General features: G+C 38.3%; 1 protein-coding gene across 1 annotated transcript in view; it reads left to right on the forward strand.

Moving 5' to 3' along the window:
* Positions 1–10482: 10482 nt before the first annotated feature.
* The window catches only part of gbe1b (glucan (1,4-alpha-), branching enzyme 1b), a 76137-nt gene continuing 65056 nt past the window's right edge, over positions 10483–21563 (forward strand). Inside the window, exons 1-2 of the mRNA XM_055012182.1 lie at positions 10483–10665; positions 20183–20352. Of these exons, the coding sequence (XP_054868157.1) occupies positions 10568–10665; positions 20183–20352 (268 nt within the window). The 5' untranslated portion in view covers positions 10483–10567. The remainder of the gene's footprint in view (positions 10666–20182; positions 20353–21563) is intronic.

Genomic DNA, 21563 nt, shown 5'->3' on the forward strand with positions numbered 1-21563 from the left:
GATACAGCACTGTGCTGCCTCAGCTACTACATTTCCCATAGAACCTTTTCTGTCACTGTAGGCAATTCATCATCCTCCTCACCAGACAGAACTCATGGGATCCCACAGGGTTCAATTTTAGGTCCCATCTTCTTCCTCGTATATGCTCTCACTTGACTGCAACATTTGTAAACCTGAAGTCTACTCGCATCTCTCGTTTTATAACTCTCCTTGGCTCTGTCTTGATGTTTGTAACCGACCCAAGAGATTTTCTGCACGATTTTTAAATAAATGAACGAAACTAATCTGAAGTCTGATGTATAATTAACTTGGAAGTTTCATTTGAAATAACATCTAGAAATGGATGATTAGCATTTGAAATATAGGTCAAAGGAGAAAAAAATCCTGTTTTTAACTTCTGCAATACCAGAATTGCTGTCCATGCCTTTCTCTTTACATTTGAATGTAGAAGTCAGCAAGAGAATTATTTTCTACCAAATATCAGTTCAGCCAAACCAAGACTGTGTTGATTACTGCTGAAATGTGACAAGCCTCCTTCACAACCATATCAGATGAAATACTTATAGTTTGATGTCTTCATTTTATTCAGACTCAGAATGGTTGATTTTTGCTATCACACTTACTTTTCAGCATTTCTTGTGCTTTGTGTTCACTTTTAACTTGCTATTCAGAACATTTTTGGTGTTATGTAATTTTTTTTGAAATTTCTTTGCTAAACATTATATGTAATGTTGTGCTACTATTAAAACTGCGTGCTAATCTCTTGAGATGGAAGGATTTCTAGGCTCTGACTTCCACTTCCTGCACCAATACACTGAGTGAAACTATTAGAAACCTACAGCCTGTGGACCAATATTTGGCCATTCCATATGACCTAATATTTTACTAAACTAGGATGGACACACACTCAGAAATCTACCTTAAACAGACGAACAGCACAATTATTAACACAAATAATAATCACAATAATCTTTGCTTGGAGTTGCAGAATGTTGCAGACAGACAGGCTCAACATTGGCAATGAGCAAAATGAATGTTGCTCTAATCTAAAACACTAAAGCATTGATGTGATGGAGATATTAAAATCAGCAAAGCAAGTGGTCACATAAAACTACTGGCTATTTGTACTATATTTCCCACAAGTCTCTAAAAAAGAATACAAAATGTAACTAGTTCCAGTCTTTTGAAATACAGTGGGTGCTGGTTTCTATTGAAGCTTAAAATAATGATATGAAAGGGCTCATTGTAAGACAAGAGCCATGATTACAATAATAGAAATAAAAACAGAAAATGCTAAATTAGCCTTTCATTTGAGGTTTTCTGATTTGATGACATTTGGCCCTCAGTTAAGAAGTTCTTTAGAAGATGAAGTACCTCATACTGTATATTAACTAACATATTCAGTGAAATTATGGATATTCTGCTGAACTCAAGTGGATTTAGATCTTCAATAGTAATAGTCATATTGATAGTAAACTTTATTTCTATGGCACCTTTCAAAAGTGCTTTATAGAACATTCAATACAAAACATTAGAAAACATATATGCATCCATTCTGGCTAGTGGAGGACATTATGTTCCTCTTAAGCTATTAATTTTAATGCAGATGTTCACGGATCAGGACTTTCAGTTTAAAGATGTGGAAAAATCAACTTAACAGGGCCTTATGTGAATTTTTCACTTGATTATCACGTTCTATTTAAAACAGACAATATTCAAATAAGAAGATCACAAGATGCAAAATTCTCACCACACCAAGGTTTCGGAAACTCAGGTCTTCCTTGTAAAAAAAAAAAAAAAAAAAAAAAAGACAAGAATATTCTATTCATTTTTCTCACTACTGTTTTTCAGCATGCTGGTATGTCTCTCTGGATAACATTACCTGGCTAATATATAAATGATCTTCTGTGCATGTTCACATAAGGCGTGAATCCACTTTTGGTCCTTGTCCTTGCTGAGAATTATTGCTTTTGTTTCCCGGCTTGATCTTGAAAGGCTGCAGAGACATAAATGCACACTGTGAAGAAAATGTAAATACAGCGCAGTCATTCATTGTTTTGAAGCCTCATTCATCTTTGCGACAAAATGGAAATTGGACACTTATGATCTAATACAATGTTGTTTCAGGGTTATAAGTCTGAGACTTGAGTCGAAACATGGGTTCTGTTGATTCTGGAAGGTAATCTAAAATATTCCCTCTTCCCTTTTGCTGTTTCAACAGATGGACTGACTCCCCGAACTCAAACCTTTTTGATCTGCAACATAATCATGCAGTATTTTGTAATTCTACCATGTCTGAACCACAGCAGCCGTAGGATTATGATTGTCAAGGCACTGGAGCCAAGAGGGAAATGGTATTCTCATAGTGTTGCATGCAAGACTCTAATAACCACGGCACGTACTGAATTAGTCATCAGGATAAGTGTTTTCTTTAATATTGAAAGGCCAGTGTAATTATTTTTTGCTAACCTTATTTGACAATCGTCTCCTTGTTTCTGCTAAAGAAGTCCTGACTTCCCCTCGCCGAGACTCTGCTGAAATTCGGCCTCTTCGCCCTCTTTCTTTGACGCCATCCCCTGAGCCCCTTCTGCTTGATTTAAACCATTTGGCCTGTTATATTGTGAGGTCAGGTGTTAACAATTCACTTCTTCTGAAGGGGCTGACTGGTCTGAAATTCATAAATGAGTTTCGCCAAAAAACCCTGACTGCGCCGATACAGGTTCTGCTTACCTCCTGGTGTCCTCGACCTACATCAGCAACTGTGACGTCAATGGAAACCATATTGTATCGTATGTTTTAAGTTGCACTCATTGCTCACATCCACGGTGCTCTTGAATTATTCAGCGCACATGGTGAGTCTTGGCATATGATGGTCATGAGAATGCTGATAGATCATGTGGGAAGTTTCAACTCCACAAGGTGATTTATGTACCTCCCAGGCTCAGATCAGCACATGCTTTGTGTTTTCGCTCACACACCGATATCGCTGCTTTCACCTCCTCTAATGTCTCTCATTAAAGATCTCTATCCTTGCGTCAGTCTCTGGTCCTTTCTGAGATCCCAGCTCCTCCATCCTTGAAATTGAAGGCTGGAGTGAATCTTATCGCCTCTCATTAGCTCCATTCCCATTCTCTCTGCTGGCCTTTATTGCTCAGTGTTAACCTTCTCACTTGGTGGCATTCATGGAGAAATGCTGTCCTTCTTCCAGAGGAAATACATGGATTGCGATATTTCAACACACTGATCCTTGATATCTAACTTGATTCCCAGCAGATGGAGGATTTCTGTCTACATCATATTTCTTTACCTTCATGTTCTGTGTTGCTACAATGTAAGTCCATACAGTTTCATTTATACAGCTCCATTTTGCTGCATTGTGAAGTGAATATTTTTAGGTTTCTCATGGACTATACACCAGAGAACATAATTGTCTGATGAGGAATTAGGTAATATTCAGCTCCACACCCTCTCAAGTCAGCGGCAATTTGAGACACAGAAAATGTATACTAATTATGTTGTTGGATGAATGCAGTTCCAGAACCGCAGTCTTTTTGCTTTTGTTTAGTTTGATTGATGTATTTTGCATTGATGCAAATAAAGTCGCCTTTTTTTTTCCCGCAATTCACAAACAGAGGAGTTGACTTTGCTCCTGCTTGACAGCTGGAGTTCGGAGATGTCTGTTGTTTTGAAAACCTGTTCCTTAAAAAAAAATCTCTCATCCATAGACTGCATTAGAGTCCACGCACATTAAAAATCTTGTTTCCCATCCAAAAATACATCAACTTAGTGTTAATCAAGTAATGCCCACACAGTTTCAGACTTGCAACCCTTAGAGAATGTGCTTGTGTCAGGAAATCAAACTGGCTGGTTTTAAATAAGAAACTTGGGTTTCCACTATTCATTCACATCGACACTGAGCTGATCGATCCTCTTTGCTTTGCTATTTGCCCGTGACATCTGGAAAAATCATGTTTTTCATGTTTCTCTCTCTTCTTTTTTTCTGTGCTCATTTACTTGCCTATTATTGTTTACTTGCGTGACTGTCGGAAACATCGCACATGATTTAGCATTTCATTTCCACATCAAACTGTCAAACTTCTCGGCTGTGAAGATATTTTGAAAAGCAGTTCCTCTTTACTTTTATGTAAATAGCATCTTTGTCTGAATGATGCATGAATAGCATTCTCAAAATGAATTTCTGTTGCTGACTTTGTGGGGAAAAATATTGAACAAACTTATTCATGCTGGATTTTCTTTAGCCTTTATTCCATCGCTCCACCTGAAAATTGAGTAAGTTTATGTTCAGGATACTCTATTATTATTATTAAATTTATTACATGTGAAGACGCAGCTTTTGATAAACAAAACAAAAGGAAAAAAGGCTGTTGTTTCTTTCAGGTGCTTTTGAAAATTATTTCCATAAATTTCCACATTTACATGCATTTTTTTCATGATTTCCTTTGCGTATACGTAATCTTTTTTGGTGTTGTTCTACTCAAATTCATATATTTGCCCAGTAAAGCCACCACCAGCATTATGAACAAAGTAATTCTTATCCCTGTAAATTTATTTGCAAGGAGATGCTGCTGCTGCTGGATTGTATGTACTATATGTTATTTTTAAAAATCATTTTGTGTTATTTAATAAATGTTTTAGCTTCTCTTCTCAGTCTCTGTCTATGCAAATGACACTGCTGTTTCTAAAAAAAAATCATTTTAGAATTATAGTTTTAGCATTCACTGACACCCCTGTTCAATTGTCTATCTTCTAACAGCTATAATTTTTGCCTTGGAGGTGTCTTATATTGGTTGAACACCCTGGAAAGTAATTCTCTCAGCTTGGAGGCACTATGCTTTGATGAATAATTACAGGTATCGGAAGACTAATTGTATTTTTTCATTACAAATGATATCAGTGTAGCATGCTTGTATACTCGCGGCAATTTAGTTGAATGAGAAGGTTGTTTGTGTCAGCTTCCATTAAGTCACACACAACTGGCATTTCAGTTGTGTTTTGCATCTCTGATGTCTTTCTGACTACAACAGAAATCTGCAGTGGGACATACAGTTCAGTGCCACGGGGAGGAAACGCTCAGAACCCAAGAATATTCGGGGCTTAATCATCAGACGTCATCTGAATTCTTGAAAAATTAATAAATTAAAACCTTCCAGGGTTGTAACCGATGCCTGGGGAAAAATCGAACAGTATTTTCTCAGGGTGAAGTTTGGGTGAATAGGAGTGGAAGAGTGGAGGCAGAATTCTGCAGTGCTAAAAGTTCTAACTTTTAAATTTGTGATAGAAAAAAAGAAGTATAAATCTCAGATTTTCTGATTTATTCTGACTGATCAAAGGTAGAGGAGTCACATAGTTTGACTACAAGTTATTTTCAAGTGGTAGAAGCAATAAAGCATCACGAAAAGGAAAAAAGACCTAACGCTTAAGCAGGTCAGACCACAAAAATAAACCACAAAAAAGATGTTTCTGTGGGTCTTTTTTTGTAAGGCATTGAATCATACCATCTACTAAGCCTTATACAGACTTTAGGCAACATAATCAATTTTTTGAAGTCAAAAGCTTCATTTTGTTTCTGTTCATCTCAGTTTCTTTTTTTAATTTAGCATCTTAGACAAACTGCTGACCAATCAGATGGCTCACACTAGTTTCTGGTTGCACTAAATCACTTGAAAAGGGATAGACAGACTCCTCTGTGATCAAAAACAGGTTAACAGAAATAATGGTTGTACCTGTGGCATCTGCAAGCAAAACAAATATCACTTTTAGTATTGTGGACTGTAGAAAATGACGCTATCACCCATTATACCTGAAAAAATCATTTCTTTTTGGTACAAATTGTATTTCTAGCTCGTTTTGCTTTATTGCCTACAGGAAAAAAAAAACATCTATCAGCTATGTTCCACAGCCTGTCAACTTAAGATCCTTCAGCTAAAATCTAATAGTTTTGCCTGTTGTTGTCACTGGCTTCTGTTTCTTTGCACATATACCTGCAAACATTTGTTATTTAGCTGTGAATCAAAGAGACAACATTTATTGGCACAGCCTTCTGGGGTGGACAGCGGCACACTTGTTCCATCTATTACCAACAGATGGCTCTTTAGAATGACACTCACTTTGTGACCTTTAGCTGGGACAGTTTTATTTTGACAAGGACAACACTTTCAAGAGCTGCACTATTTCTTCTGTGTATGCGTGCATATTTATCAGCCTTTTCCGGGAGGGATTTCATCTAAATTATCGCAAGGTTACCCTTCCCCGAGTTCAATAAGTTAGTTCGGTCGTTGCTGTGATAAAACTTATTGAGGTCACAGACAGTAAGAGCTAAAAAGTTTGGGCTTTATGTTTTTAGAAAGAAAAGCAGATTAAAAAGAAAGGAGAAAGTAAAGGTGAAGTGGATGTTGAGAAAAATACACATTTGCAGTGTTAGAATGGAAATCAACAGATAATGCACTAATCCCCCAACACACACACACACACGAACACACGCACATACACTCGCACCAGAAGGCCTTGACCTTAAGCAAACTTTGTCCAAAATTAAACTTTGCCCAAATCAATAGGATCTTTTTTCATGAAGTGTGTTGCTGCATGTCTACTGTACCAAACACAACTGAATATTGAGCAACTTATAGCATGCAAAGTTGCATTTTGACCATTCAAGGTATTGTATGTTTCAAAAATATGACACAAAGCACATGAATTTATGTCAAATGTCCTCTAAATCCTGTGTTTTTGTGTCCATGGCTCATGGTTAAACCTCCAAACTGTAAGACCATGTGTGCACAAAGTCCCATTTAATTTTCAATTGGCACTAAATAAAATGTGACTAATAAGTGACATACATGGGGGAAAAAAGGATAGCAACTCATTATATTAACTCAACGCAACAATCTCAAAAGGGCTAAGGCCAGTGGTGGCCTCGAGAGGCTTTGCTGGGGTTTTTTTTTTTGTTTTTTTACACCTCACATTGTGAAGGATGCGAACAGAACAAATAACAAACTGTGGGTTTTTATTTTTGTAACATTACCAGTAGATGGGCCTGAAAATTCTCGAGGGAAGCACTAGATGAACAGTGAAGAGGGCATTCGAATCAAAAGGGTTTATTCCCTCAAGTGCATAAAGTTGCAGTCAATTTAGTCATTTAATTGTAATCTGCCCAGAGGACTGTGAGAAGTCTTGTGTGAAGCCGACACTGTGGCTGGAAGGCGAAAGACTCACTGAGGGTCCAAAATAAGGAGGACCTGTACTCTATGGAGAATTAATGTGGTCAATAATACACCACCGTTCAAAAGTTTGGGGTCACCCAGACAATTTCATGTTTTCCATGAAAATTCAAACTTTTGTTCATGTGCTAACATAATTGCATGAGTGTTTTCTAATCATTAATTAGCCTTTCAGCACCATTAGCTAACACAATGTAGCATTAGAACACAGGAGTGATGGTTGCTGGAAATGTTCCTCTGTACCCCTATGGAGATATTCCATTAAAAATCAGCTGTTTCCAGCTAGAATAGTCATTTACCATATTAACAATGTTGAGACTGTATGTCTGATGAATTTAATCTTTTTTTATCTTCATTGAAAAAAACTGCTTTTCTTTCAAAAATAAGGACATTTCTAAGTGACCCCAAACCTTTGAACGTTAGTCTATGAAAAACAAACTTTGATGTACTTTTAATGATTAATGTTGCTTGATGGCCCCTCTGGAGAAAGATCAGGGACACATCAAACTTTTGACTTTATCACAAGTGAAACATGAATATTTGAACCAAGTTTAACAGATTTTCAGCCAATAATTCTCAAGATATGTGTGTCAGTCAGGGACTATGGTATGGACCAAGGTAAATTTTGATGTTTTGCATTGGTCTGTGCCTGCTTGTAGACAAAAGGTTATGGGTTCACCAAATATTATTAATAGCCATCCACTAGGGAGCATCAAATTCATGGCAATGTGGCCACAGTTGTTAATGCATCTTAGGTTGATCTGACAGTGCCGCTTGGAAAGGTCATAAGGTCATCAAAATCTTTGTAATGCCAACAGAAATTCTTGTAAATGCCACAATGTGCCTAGTATTTTCCAACTAAGTCATAGATAAATCTTTCTGAGTTGAACAACTGAGTACACTGTAATAAATCACTGCATAAATACATCCACATTCTAACAGTAGGTTACTGTTTTTCCATAAATATCATTAAATACTGCAAAATCTGATGCTTCTTTGGAGCCAAAAACAAGACTGACAGACTTAACAGCAGGGGACTTTAAAAACTAATGGTGTGGATTGGACAGTTCAGAAAGCATTGTTTATACTAGCAACTGGATTTAGGCAGAATATTACTGATAACCTTACAGTGATGACCTGAGACAGGCCATTTTTACATTTATTTATGTATTTACATGAAGTCAGATGATTGATTGATCACAGTCAAATCATTATTCTTTTTTTTCGGTGTTTAAGTGGTATATACATTCTTATAGAGTTGCATTTGATTGAAACTAGGTTCTACAGTTCTACAATTTCATTTAGCAGACGCTGTTATCCAAAGCGATGTACATCTGAGAGTAAATACAACACAAGCAAGGGTCTAGTCGAAAGAAAGAAAGAAAGAAAGAAAGAAAGAAACTTGTCTTATTCTTTCTTCTTCATTGTTTTAGGTGTTTTAGTGGTATATGCATTTTTTTAAAAAAGTTGCATTATATTAAATACTAACTAACTAACCAGATAGATAGATAGATAGATAGATAGATAGATAGATAGATAGATAGATAGATAGATAGATAGATAGATAAAGAGACTTGTGTTATGCTTTTTCCTTCATTATTTTAAGTGTTTTAGTGGTATATGACTTTTTATGAAGACACATTTTATTCAATAAATAAATAAATAAAATTGTCCCATTATTTCCCCTTCATTGCTTGACGTGCTTCAGTGACACACACACACACACACACACACACACACACACACACACACACACACACACACACACACACACACACACACACACATATATATATATATATATATATGTATATATATATTTTTTTCTTTTTTCTTTTTTTTACATGTCACCCTGAATGCTGGATAATAGACATTAAAGACACACAACAAAAGGGCTACTTATAGAGTTTGTAGAGTATAAAGTGTCGTCAGATCTGCCTTCTTTAACCTGCTAAGGATAAATCAGGACCAGCTCTCCGTTTCTTAGGGTTAGATTCTATCTGCCTATTAGCGGTTTATCTAACAGGTTTCAGCAGAATGATTAAGCTGGTGTCGAGGAATACTCGCCTAGGTTCTTACTGTCTACTTCCAAACGCTTTACCCTTCTTACTCTGATATGCAGCCCTGCTAAGTAGCCTAAGTAACCAAGCAACCTATCAGTCACGTCTGTTAACGACAGCTTTCCTCTTATTTCTGTTTGCACTTGGTGATATTCCTAGGTTAGTTTTAGAGGTTAGGAACAGAAAACCTCAAGGGTAAGATTTTAAAATTATTATTAGGACTAAAGCAACCTTTAGGAACCTCTTAGTTCTAATGCACACCATAGACTTAACTTTTTACTGGCATGCAAAGCTTATGAATTGTAAAAAATACATTAATCTTCTCTTTAAATGCAATATAGCGTTTTATTGAATAAATTCAGCAAGGGCATAGCATCAGTTCTTGATTAAGCAATAACAAATACAACTAAAACAAATCAATTACACTAAAAATTATTAAAACTGAGCCTCTCTAATAATCTTCTCTAATCAGTATAATTTGGGAGACAGAGAGAAATCATTTCCTAAACGATTACTTGTTTGAATCACTCACATTCCTTATTCAAACACTTCAGTATTTCAAAAATATGCATCAGGTTACAAAAATCACTGCTCTGCTTAAGCATAATCACTTGGTTACATTATGTGGTTTCTTCAAATAGATCTTTATTGGTCTGCTGTTTAAATGAACGTGCTTAGAACTTTTGTTACCTCTCAACCTTGGTTGTTTCTGGGATCTCAAAACTAGGCCCCATTCGACAAAAGTTAATAATTACAATGGTGACACTATATAAAACAGTGTATCAGTGTGAAGTCCAGTCACAGTATTAGTTGGTGAACCTCAAATTCTACTGGAGAGTCCCGCAATCAGTTACACAGCGAAAGTTTCGGTAAAATACAATTTCCAGTGGCATTTGCAACAGAGCACCAAATGTTTCTTCCTTTTTTTTAAACTGATGGAATCTCCTTTCGGCCACCACAGTGAAGCCTACAGAGCTGCACATCTGTACAGGCTCCTTGTTCTTCCTCTGACGCGCCAGATGCGTCCTCTGCTGTCACCTTAAAGTTACACACAGACGATCAGCTGTTTCTCTCTCTGACCCGCCGGAGACTCAGCGTGTTCCGACGGGACGGACTTTGGCAGAAAGCAGCCTGATTCGCTGTTGTCTCCGGATACAAAACCCCTCCCTGATCACACACAACCACACGTCTGTCCTCTGCTCCCCGCCACCGTTCAGTCCCCTCCGACCTGCAGCGGTCGGCGCTCGATTGGTTCGGTCTGGAGCAGCCATGGCAGACCGAGAGGATAATGTTACAGTCCCCGAGTTCAGCAGCCTTCTCCAAATGGATCCCTATCTCAAAACGTACGAGAAGGACTTCAAGAGGAGGTAAAACGCGGCACAAACGGCGGTTTTTACGCACAGCTTGTCTCCAAAAATCAATCCCCGATCACGCGAGAGAGCGAGGCAGGCTTACAAATGGCGTGTCTGGAAATAAAAACGCACCACTAACAGATACAAGGCGATGTTTGCAACACACGAGTCACCTTCTGTGATCAGATTTGACATTTTGAATGAGTTCAGGTCACCCAGAGCTCATGAGCAGCAGTTCAGCTCAGCTAGCTTTGCTTCCCCTTCCCCTCTTCTTTTTTTTAAATACATATTATTATTCCAGGCTGCAGAATAATAACACGCGTTTAGAAGATGAAAGATGTGCAGCTTCTGCAAATTTAATGAAGCGCTATCAGAGAAGGCGTTTCACTTTATAAGAAACTTAACTTCCTCGGTGCGACAGTTGAAGTGTTTCACAGTCAGATGACGTCCACGTTGCGTCGTGAGCTGCTGCTTTGGGCTCATTTTCGCCTGTTTTGTGGTTCTAGCATCACGACAGCCTACTTTGTCCATATTATGCACTTTGTTTGGGCCTGGTTTTCCTTTTAGTAGCTATAGGGGCATTAGTTGTGCCAAAAATGTGTCATAAATTTGGATTAACATTCAGAATCGGTTGCATCTCCTTCTCCTGTCAGTGTTTCTGTGTTGCACGATTTTGTCCTTTGGCATAAATTCGACCTCCAGACAAATTCAGTGTTAGAGTCTTCCGTTTTTGGCTTTCTGTATGTGGCTGATTGTCAGATTGTGAGTGTGCATAAGTGCATTTATCGATCTGGCATTGTGCCTATCATAAATTCCAAATCTCATTTTTGGGTAGTTGCCCAAAGTATGACAGCTTATTGTATTAAGTTACGCACAAAAATAGATTCTAAGATTTTCTGACCAAACTATGTTCTGTCTCCATGATGCATCTGTTTAATTCTGTCATTTATTTAGCAAGTAATGAACAATCAAAGTGGAAACTTTTGATTAAATTATATATCCGCCTTATCAGCAAGAACTGCACCAAATAATGAGTTCATCATTTATTTGTTAGCAATTAAATTAATGCGCCAATGTGTTAAAATTCATTTTGAGGTTTTTTTTTTTTTTTGAAGAAAAAGAAATACAAATCCTCTGATTCCAACTGTTTTGAGCTGTGCACAAATTTTGTGAAACACCAACCTACATTTTTCATCGTTTTTTGACATTTTATTTACAAAATCGATAGATAAGAAAAAATAATCAACAATGGAAATAGAGTGTTAGCTCTTTTTGGCATTTATTTCAATGAAAAATTTGCAAATTCACAATTTCTAAATGAGACAGAGTCCTAATTAAGATTCTAACCACTGCAATCAAATCGTTTCCAGTTTTGCAAAAGAATCTTATTTGTGCACTTCATCTACTGATTTGTCATTTTCATGTTTTATCAAATCAGTCCTGGCACCTTGTAACATGACGTTGCACAGACAGAGATGTCACCTCACCGAACATATTCACGTGGCATGATTACATTTAAATATACGCTCCCAGGAGAGACCAAAATATTCAAAAACCTTCCAATATAATCAGGTTTAATTAGCTGAAGTTAAAGTTCAGAGACATCAGTTTTTCTAATTAGTCAATTAAGAGACCTGCAGTCTTGTTTATTCTTTGTCCCTTCTATCATCGGAGAGATGCCAAAATAACATGGCAAATATTTGCAAGAAGTAACAAAGTGGATATTTGCTGATTGTGACTAAAATAAACCTTTTTTATGTGGAAAATTTGCCTAAATTAGAGACGTGAACAAAACAAAGATGCGTCCTTCAGTGGTAAATGTACTGACCTTGTGTCTAGACTAATCTCAAAAGGTAAACAGACACTATGTATGTCAATAGAATGTGCAGACTCACGTGTAGTTTTTTGAAAATGTCACTTTCTGATGTCTTTTTACTGATGTGACTCAATTTTTTAACCTGATAAACAGACTAAAATGAATGGATGCACTTTAAAAAAAATAGTAGCAAAATGTTCATTGTAATAATAATAATGCAGTGTTGATTATATTATTTTACTTTAGAAACTTTTTTCTGAATCAAAGGACATCAGGCTCACTTTCTAATTCATCACTTCAATTCCCAAACTCATGTCATATTAGCCTCACATGCTTTTTTATTTCTTTCTTTCTTTTTATTACTGCCTGTCATGATTTTTACTCATAAATCCGACAGTGATTCTGATCTACAGCTCACATTGCTGTGGTGTCTCTGCTCACTGTTGGGTCGTCCCTGAAACTAGGGTTTAAAACTCTGCTCAGGGGCCGTATAGTTTTATCCATTTTCATTACCATGTCAGCTCTCGTTTCTAATGTGGCAGGTAAGGGACCTCCTGCTTTGTATTTGAAGCATGTGAGCAGGGCTCTAGCCTTGCAGAGAGATGAGCGTGTCAGTTCCATCTCAGACACAGCTTGGGATTTCTAGGCTTCACCGAGCCCTAGACGTGTCTGCAACACCTGTCCCGCTGATGAAAGTTGCACATAAATTATTTTACATATAGGATCACTGCTGTGTGAAGGTTAATTCGCGATAAGCCCTCGGTGTTCTAAGACCCGGAGTCCAAACAGCGTATCGTGAAAACGGGCTGAAATCAAGAGCTTTCTCATGCTGCGGCGTCGTGCTGAGTCCCAGTGCTAAGAATTCAGCCGGCTTATCAGAAAGAGACCTATGACCACACAGAACCGATTCTTTAGATTTCACCACCATGGCATGGCTCAAGGCTGCCCACATCTCAGGTTTGTTGAACTCTTTGGTTCACGCAACATACAGCCGCCGTGCGCAGACAGTTGAAATGATTCCAGCAGATTTTGCAAGTCTCCCCGTTCTAATTAGTTATTCCGTGGTTGCAGGCGCCTCTTATTTTGTGTTATCTTATCAGGATGCTGGTTTCAGATTGATTGTGAAAACAAGCGTTGATGCTGCACGCAGGTTACAGCCCCAGTGAGCGGTGCTCTGTTGACATTCTTCATTATTTACTCTTCCTGTTGAGCAAGTCTGTAGGAAGTGCTGCTAGAATTTTGCAGCTCAGGGCACCATGTATCTCCTAAATTGGACCAAATGAAAGTGGGGAGCATTGGGATTGCTGCTTATTATGGAAAAGTTTTTTTTTTTTCTTGGCTAAGATTTGAGTATGTCATCCCAAGTCATTTCAAAGCAAAAATAGAGAAATAACTCTCAGTCTTCTGCTTGTTATGGTGATGCAGTATGCTTAAAACAAAAGCGATCATTGCATGCACTGTAACAGAAAACTATTCCATTATATCTCAATGGAAAATGGAAAATTAGATAGCTTTCGTGATTAGGAATTATTAGAATAACGCGAGTAAATTTCTGCTGCAACCTGTTGTATTATATCCAATGTGCTTTTTTTTAAAAAGTAGCTTTTGTTTCATTTATTTTCCTGTCACCTTGCTTGAGGGGCCAACAAAGGTGTGAATTTAGCAGGGAAATGTAGCTTTCATCAATCAACCCCTCTTTAGCCTCATTAATGCACTTCGCTCCTTAGTCAGGACGTTAATGACATTTTTTGAAAGTCACCTTGCTGCTGGCCTGTACGCAGGCCCTCTTTTTAAAGCGAGCTGAACTCAAGAACAGAAAAGCTGTGTTTCTGCAGGCTGTTGCAGACGGTCTTGACACCTCTATGCTTCAGCTGCTACCACCAGTCATACACAGCACAACAGACCTGAACGCTCGCTCTAAATTTAGACGCCCAATTGTCTAACAGAGAGTGTACGAGCAGGTTGTTCAGCTGCTCTATCAGGAGAATTTCAAAAAGCGGATTTTAAAATTGAGACTGTACTTTGCTTAAGATATCAAAATAAGAGCCAAATGTCAAACTGAGAGTGGAGGCGATATTTCTGTTGTTTATCCTGATATTGGTATAACCGCTTCCCTTTGCCTTATCACTGCTAAAAGCTGCATTGAATTGAGTTTTTCTGACTTTCACCCAGCTGCTCAAATGCAGTCCAGATTTTCTCCTCTGATTAAAAGGTGTGGCTTGACTTCAGCATTACAGTGGTGCTGAAGAGATTTTTATGAATTTGTCAGCAGGCGATTTTAATCCATGTGGATCTACTCTGCTGTGTTGATCATCATTATGAAGATGCCGCGCATCTCTCTTTCTTTGTCTTATTCATCAATTCACTTGCACATTTCAACCTAATGGTCTGGATAATCCAAATTATTGTCTGGTTAAGATGTCACAAAGATTTATTTCACATATAACGAAGATTAAATAAACTCTCTAGGGTATAAGGAAAAGGATTGTTAGTTTTTTATTTATCTGTTTTTTGCAAAGTGTCGTGAAAATGAATTGACTGCAATTTATCAGACTATGCTGGATGTACTTGTGTTGACCTGCAGAAATCTCAATAAATTAGAAGACTGTTGTCAAATGGAGTTGTACAGTGGATTAGAAATGTAAGATGCAAGTCAGTGTTGATGGTACTAGATGTGCAGTTTTGACCAAAAAAATGCATGCAAACAACCCAAAAAATCCTAAAATCAAGATTCAAGCTTTCTTTATTTGTCATTTTTCTGTAAATATTGTTCCTCCGTGCCCACATCTGATACGACAGCATTCAAGACTAGCTTAAAAAAGTAGTAAAAAAAAAAAATATAATAAATTAAGATCACTAGAAGACAGATGCACAATAGTGTAGCATAATGGAGCCTGAACTTAATATGTTAAAGTGCTATAAGGAGTTCAATTAGCAGCACAGTAAATCAAAGCGTTAGTGCAGTTCAGTCCAGTGTCAGGAGAGTATGTTAAAGTGCTATAGAAAATGCAGATCTGGGCTTTAGGAAGTGCAGACAGTTTGCTTGCTTGCACCTAAATGCACCGAATTTGCAAATATTCTTTTTGTTGACAAGACCATCTAAGCTGCTGAGAAATGTATGATTTCAATAGCAATGGATTTATTATTTGTTTTATCAATGCCAGTATGAGACTATACAAGGTAGGGTTATTTAATATAATGATCAGTCGCATGTAGTTTGACTTTAGTGCTAATTAGGAGATGTTTGTGTGCTAACACAGGAAACTAAGATGGAGAGTGGAGTAAACATCACACCTGCATTATCACAGCATTTTAACATTGTGAGCATGGTGGCATGCTAAAATAGCATTTAGCTCAAACCACAACTTTGCCGATATAATGTAAAGTATAAGATGTTCAAACAAAATAATCTGAGAGAATATGGGCGGAGGAGCTGCCTTAAGATTTTATATTAAGTTTTTGAAAAATCTTTTGTTTTCCTTTTAGCCTCCAACTTTTACCCGGATTGAATATTGAATGTTGTGTAAATTCTTGTCTTGTGTGGTTTGTTTCAAGTTGTTCATTTATTTAACTCTTGTGGTATTTAATTTGAATAACTCACAGCTGTCATTTTATTCCAGAGATGTCAAGTTAAGCTGCTCGTATTGACTTTCTTAAATTAAGTATAAAGGAGTAGGGAACCTCTATACTCAGTCCAACTTTTCTTACGCAACATATATGGGGCAAAATCTAAAGAGAGACAAATCACAGAGAGATCCTCAAAATGTCAGAGGTCATGGGAAGAACTTGTCCATCCAACTTTTCTTCTTGGACTTTTTGTCTTGAGATCATCCGGCCTGGACGTCCTGCTGCTCTGCTTTTTTTCTTGTCCACTTCCCCTTCGGTCTCCTGCAGCGTTTGTTTCTTTTGTGGTCCTGAGGAGGGGAGATCTTCTGCCACTGGAGATGATCGATCCTCCATTGCTTCTCACCGCGCTTCGGAGCTGAAGTCAGCTTTCTCCAGCTGTTTCTGAGCCTCGTTTCTCTTAATCAGGAGAGCGTCCCCCAGCTGGTCTGCTTTCTTGAGCATCCTCTGCGCCTCAGGATTCTCAATGATGAGCTCTTTACCGACCAGTGTTCCCAAGCACCTCCTGAACCCTTTGATTTGAAGGAGAGCTTTTGCCAATTTATTAGCTTTCATTTGTGCCTTCTGGGCTTTGGTCTTCTCTTGTAGGCACGCTTTCCCCAACGGGCTCCTTTCCTCCAGTGTCTTCTTAGTCTCAAATTGCCTCGATTGGGACAAAATCAAAAATTTTCACCCACAATTTTTCATTGCCAACGATGGAGCAGTGTGTTACTGCAACATAAAAAAGTTCCATGTTCTAAGGAATGTTTGGTTAACTTGATGTTTTAAGAGGAAACACAAATTTGTCTTCAGTTATTTGACAGGGGGTTAATAATGTTGTGGTGTGCAGTAATGTAGGAGCACATAAGAGTAATATCTCAGCTGTGTTGTATGATTTTTTTTTTCTATCTTTGTAGATGAAGAACAGTTTTCCAAACCAAGAGATAAGAGATCCAGGCCAGTAATCTGCTCCTCACATCTATAATCTCCTGCTGCTCTATTACCACTGAATAGGCTACAGGACAAAACTCTTTTGTAACTTCAAGCTACAGGGATTAGCGGCGCCTCTGGTCGTGTCCTACCTGACAATGAGCAGCACTGTTTCTTAGGGGAACTAAAATATTACCTTATTCTGCTGAGAAGTGGGAGTCTTTCATAACGTGCTGACATCGATCAGGCTTATCGCTGATCTTTTAATGCTGTAGTTTTCAGAAAAAAAAGCTGCTTTAATCAATAATTGAATGGGCTGGCGACATAACTGTACATGTAAAAGGAGTGGCTTGTTGTAAAGAACAGCACTGCCTCTCAGATCTTGCGAACAAAGCATTTCATTGTGTTTTAGCTCACTGTTTATGTTTCAGTTGAGCCCTACCACTCTCATTATTGACATTTATAGCTACAGCAGACATCAGTTTCCAGCAAAAAGCCCTGATCGGGCCTCTGTATCCTCCCACCAACAGCAGACAGACATAGCTACTGACTAGAGAAGTAAATGAAGCAGCTAAAAAGCTGAATATTTTAACTCAGGAGTTCTTGGAAAGCAAATGAGAACAAAATGGCAATTAATGGACTTATTTTCATCAGGTGGACAAAAACATGGATGGATGGATGGATGGATGGATGGATGGATGGATGGATGGATGATGGATGGATGGATGGATGGATGGATGGATGGATGGATGGATGGATGGATGGATGGATGGATGGATGGATGGATGGATGGATGGATAGATAGATAGATAGATAGATAGATAGATAGATAGATAGATAGATAGATAGATAGATAGATAGATAGATAGATAGATAGATAGATAGATAGATGCTTTATTAATCCCGAGGGAAATTCAAGAAACTGTACTAATGTCGTTCGGTTTCTTCTGAGTGTGTTAAATAAGCATTTTTTCCTAGCGAGTTTGGCATATAAATATTTGTTTTTGCATTTTCACAACCTACCAAGAAATGTGATGGTTTGAGATGAAAGCTGGCCAGAAGACAGCAGTTATTAACAGAACTCCAGATCTGCAATTGTAACACAGACTTTCCTGCATTTGGAATTCAGGGCCAGCAGTGGAGGAAAAAAAAAAACAGGGTGCCATATGCGATGAGATGGTCTAAGGCTCTGCTCTTTGCAGCTTGATGGGGGAGTGCGTTGCAGCCTAATGTGGCCTATGGATACCAAGTGCAGTCCCATGCTAGATATTGCAATAAACTGTAGAATGTGTTACATGTAGGACAGGTGGAGAAGTACGGAGATGTAGCAGGAGTGCCAGGATGGAGGAGAGGGAGAGTAATAACTTTATCCACAGACATTTTGCTTTCAGACCATTTCTGTCTGATCAGTACTCATTAATTCCAGTTTGGAGTTTATCTTTACTTTGGCCTGAACTCTGGTAATGACTTTCTGAAGTGATTTGTGTCCTTTATAAACACAACTCATTTGTGGTGTGTGATCTGACTTCATCTCCTGGCTGTAATCTCATTAGAACCAGACACTAGAGATGTGTGGAGAATGCTACATCCATAAAGTACTGCATTTTGGCTTTCTGGTCCCTCTGGTCCAACCCCCTGGAACTCATTTGTTATAATCACAGACATGACTTTCATGCCTATTAATACTGTGGCGGTGGAGCTCTACCCTTATGTGTATCCCCGCTTTGTCCTTCCTTTCAGCATATTCTTGAAATGGTGACAAAGTGCCAAAAGAGGCATGTGGCAGCATCGGTTGGACTTTAAAGGTTCACATTTGGCAACCACTGTCTGTATCCACTATGCTCAACACAGGGAGCAGCTGCTGAGAAATCGCACTGTTACTTCAGCCCATCATCACTAGCCCCAGGGCATTCATAGGCCAGTCTGAGCTTGGCTTCAGGGCTATAGGGGAGGGAGTGCACTTAACTCTGCTGGCTGAAAGAGGCTTTCTGTACCAGGGGGAATCTGATATGGACACCAGCTTGGCTGCAGGAACTTAAGTGAGATAAATTGCAAAGTAGTTAGTCTGTCCTTTGGAGTTGAAGGTAACAGACAGAGGTTTATCTCGCAAGATATGCCTGTGGTCACACATTCTTTGGGGCAGTGTGGCAGGTTTACATCCTGAGGTTAGACCTCCAGAAGATAACGGTAGCATGGGAATATTAAGATGCAGCGCAGTGTGTCACTACATTACATGTGCTACAATATTGTGGGGATGTTGGAAGCATGTTCAAACAAAAGGAAGACTCTCACTCATGCTGTGCATATATGTCTAAACACATAAATGTGCCTCAAAGTCTTTTCCTTGGTTACATGTGAAAGAGAATAGTAGTAGAATGACAGGTGAAGAACCTAATTTATTGTAAACTAATCAAGCATTTTCATGAAAACTTGATATTGTTTGAGTTGTAGCTCAATTCAAGCTTTTGGATCATTTTTCAAGGAGACTAATGTGTTTATTACACAAGAATGTGTGACCTCTGATTTCACTGCTTCCTGTGTAATTATGAATAGTTGACAAAAGTGATAACAATGATATGAGTGGAGCTGCTTTCTTCCGACAATAGTCGCTAATAAGTAATATTTTCTTCCACCATGATGCTACCTTGATGACTTGTTGCTTTGTGATTGTTTGTGTACATGTCAGCATCTTGTCTAAGTATTTCGTAGAATGGAGAAAGGCATAAGAAACTCAAAACAAACATTTTGTTTCCTCTGTATTCTCCTTTTGCGGCCTGTAAAGTGTTGTAGCGATTGTGCAAAGGGAGGCATATGGTTCTATGTTTCTGTAAGCTGTTACTTGAATGAACATCAGTGGTTAATCTGAAAAAGCCACAGTTCACATCAGGTGTTTTGTCAGTTACTAAAGAATCAACCCAGGATTCACTACATGTACATGTCAGTGGGAGTTATCAAAAGCATTCTGGAAAATGGAGGAAAAAAATGCCAACTGCAGTGGAATCAGGGGAGACAGCTTGATGCAATGGGAGGAAAATCAATTACCGATCACTGCAGTGCAAAATCACTGGAATCTGTTAGTGGATGATGATATTTAGCATTGGATGTATCCAACAGGTTCTGCATCCAGTGGCGGAACTTCCCTTCATGCATTTTTTTTTTTTATGTGTTCCCTGTGGTCTGAAGGTATGACCTGCTACAGAAGCGACTCTTCGAGCTGGAGGAGGCAGAGGGAGGCTTTGACCAGTTCACTCGCAGCTACAAGACGTTCGGTGTGCAGCGGCAGCCTGACAACAGCCTGTTCTTTAAAGAGTGGGCTCCAGCTGCAGAGGCCCTCTTCCTTACTGGCGACTTCAGTAAGTAACCTGAGGAGAGCTGTCCACTTCTGAGCAGCATGATGCCGGTGTGATCTGCGTGTGATTTCCAGATCGCTCCCTCTAAGCTTACTGAGTTTCATTGCTGGTCATTTATTATCTGCACTTGGATGTTCTATTTTTAAGGGCACTAAAATTTGTACAAAATCAATCCAATATGCATGTTAAAAAAATTGAAATTCAAGCAGAAAGTTGTTACTATAAGCTCATGGTTATTGTTTTTTTTTTGCTATAAATACACTTATACAACATAGTGAGTCTTATTTGTTTGAAAATCTTTGTTTTTTATCCTGTCTGGCATCTTAATTTTGCTTTAAAGAAACAGCTTAATAAACGCTCTGCAGTTTAGCAATCAATTCGCCATAATAAATCAGAATACTAAAAAAGAAAATGACACTCTAATATGAAGCTACATGCACAGTTGGGACCAAAAGGAAAAGGAGATTTCAACACAGACTGAAAGGTTGCATATCTTCAAGGTGCATTAAATAAGAAATTTGACATTTCTGCACTCTTGAACACAAAGGGGCAAAAAAATTAAGCAAAAGCTCAGCGCACTGTGGTACAAGGGTATCATCCCTTTTGATCAACCAACATGGGAGTAGGAAACGTGGAGGATATTGATTACACAGGATAAACTTGCATACTGAGGGGGGATCTTTTGAATGTGGGAGTGTTTGTTAATATTTTAGTAGCTGGTTATTTCATCATCGCTTGCAAAGTTGTTGAGCGAGTGCAACCTCTGTGTTTGCACTGAAATCTCTATTCCCCCCGGTCCCAACTTTGAAAGTAATTTCAGGTTGATAGATTTTCAGCTGTTATTTTTGGTTAATGTGTGCTGTGAAAATGCGGCAAAATAATTTATTTTTTTCATCATTAACAAGATTGAACGAGACAGGCTCTCATCTATCAAATGTAAGGTCATACGGCTTCATTTTCTTCCCTTTTTAGAGGTCCAGGCACAAAAGTTGGACTACTCTGCATTATTATTTGTAATGTCTATCATTATTAGTTGTAGTAACCTATGTTTTCAGTTCTCTACTGCAGAGTAGAGGAATATAGTAAATCAAGTGTCCCTAAAGGATTTTTTGCTCTTGGGAGATTTTAGGCATAAACTCATTATGTCATGCTGATCATAACCAGCACAATAGTTTGGAATTATTTGTACAAATTTAAGTCACTGAGTGTAAGTA

The sequence above is a fragment of the Amphiprion ocellaris genome, chromosome 7 (genome assembly GCF_022539595.1).
Source record: "Amphiprion ocellaris isolate individual 3 ecotype Okinawa chromosome 7, ASM2253959v1, whole genome shotgun sequence".
Lineage (NCBI taxonomy): Eukaryota > Metazoa > Chordata > Actinopteri > Pomacentridae > Amphiprion > Amphiprion ocellaris.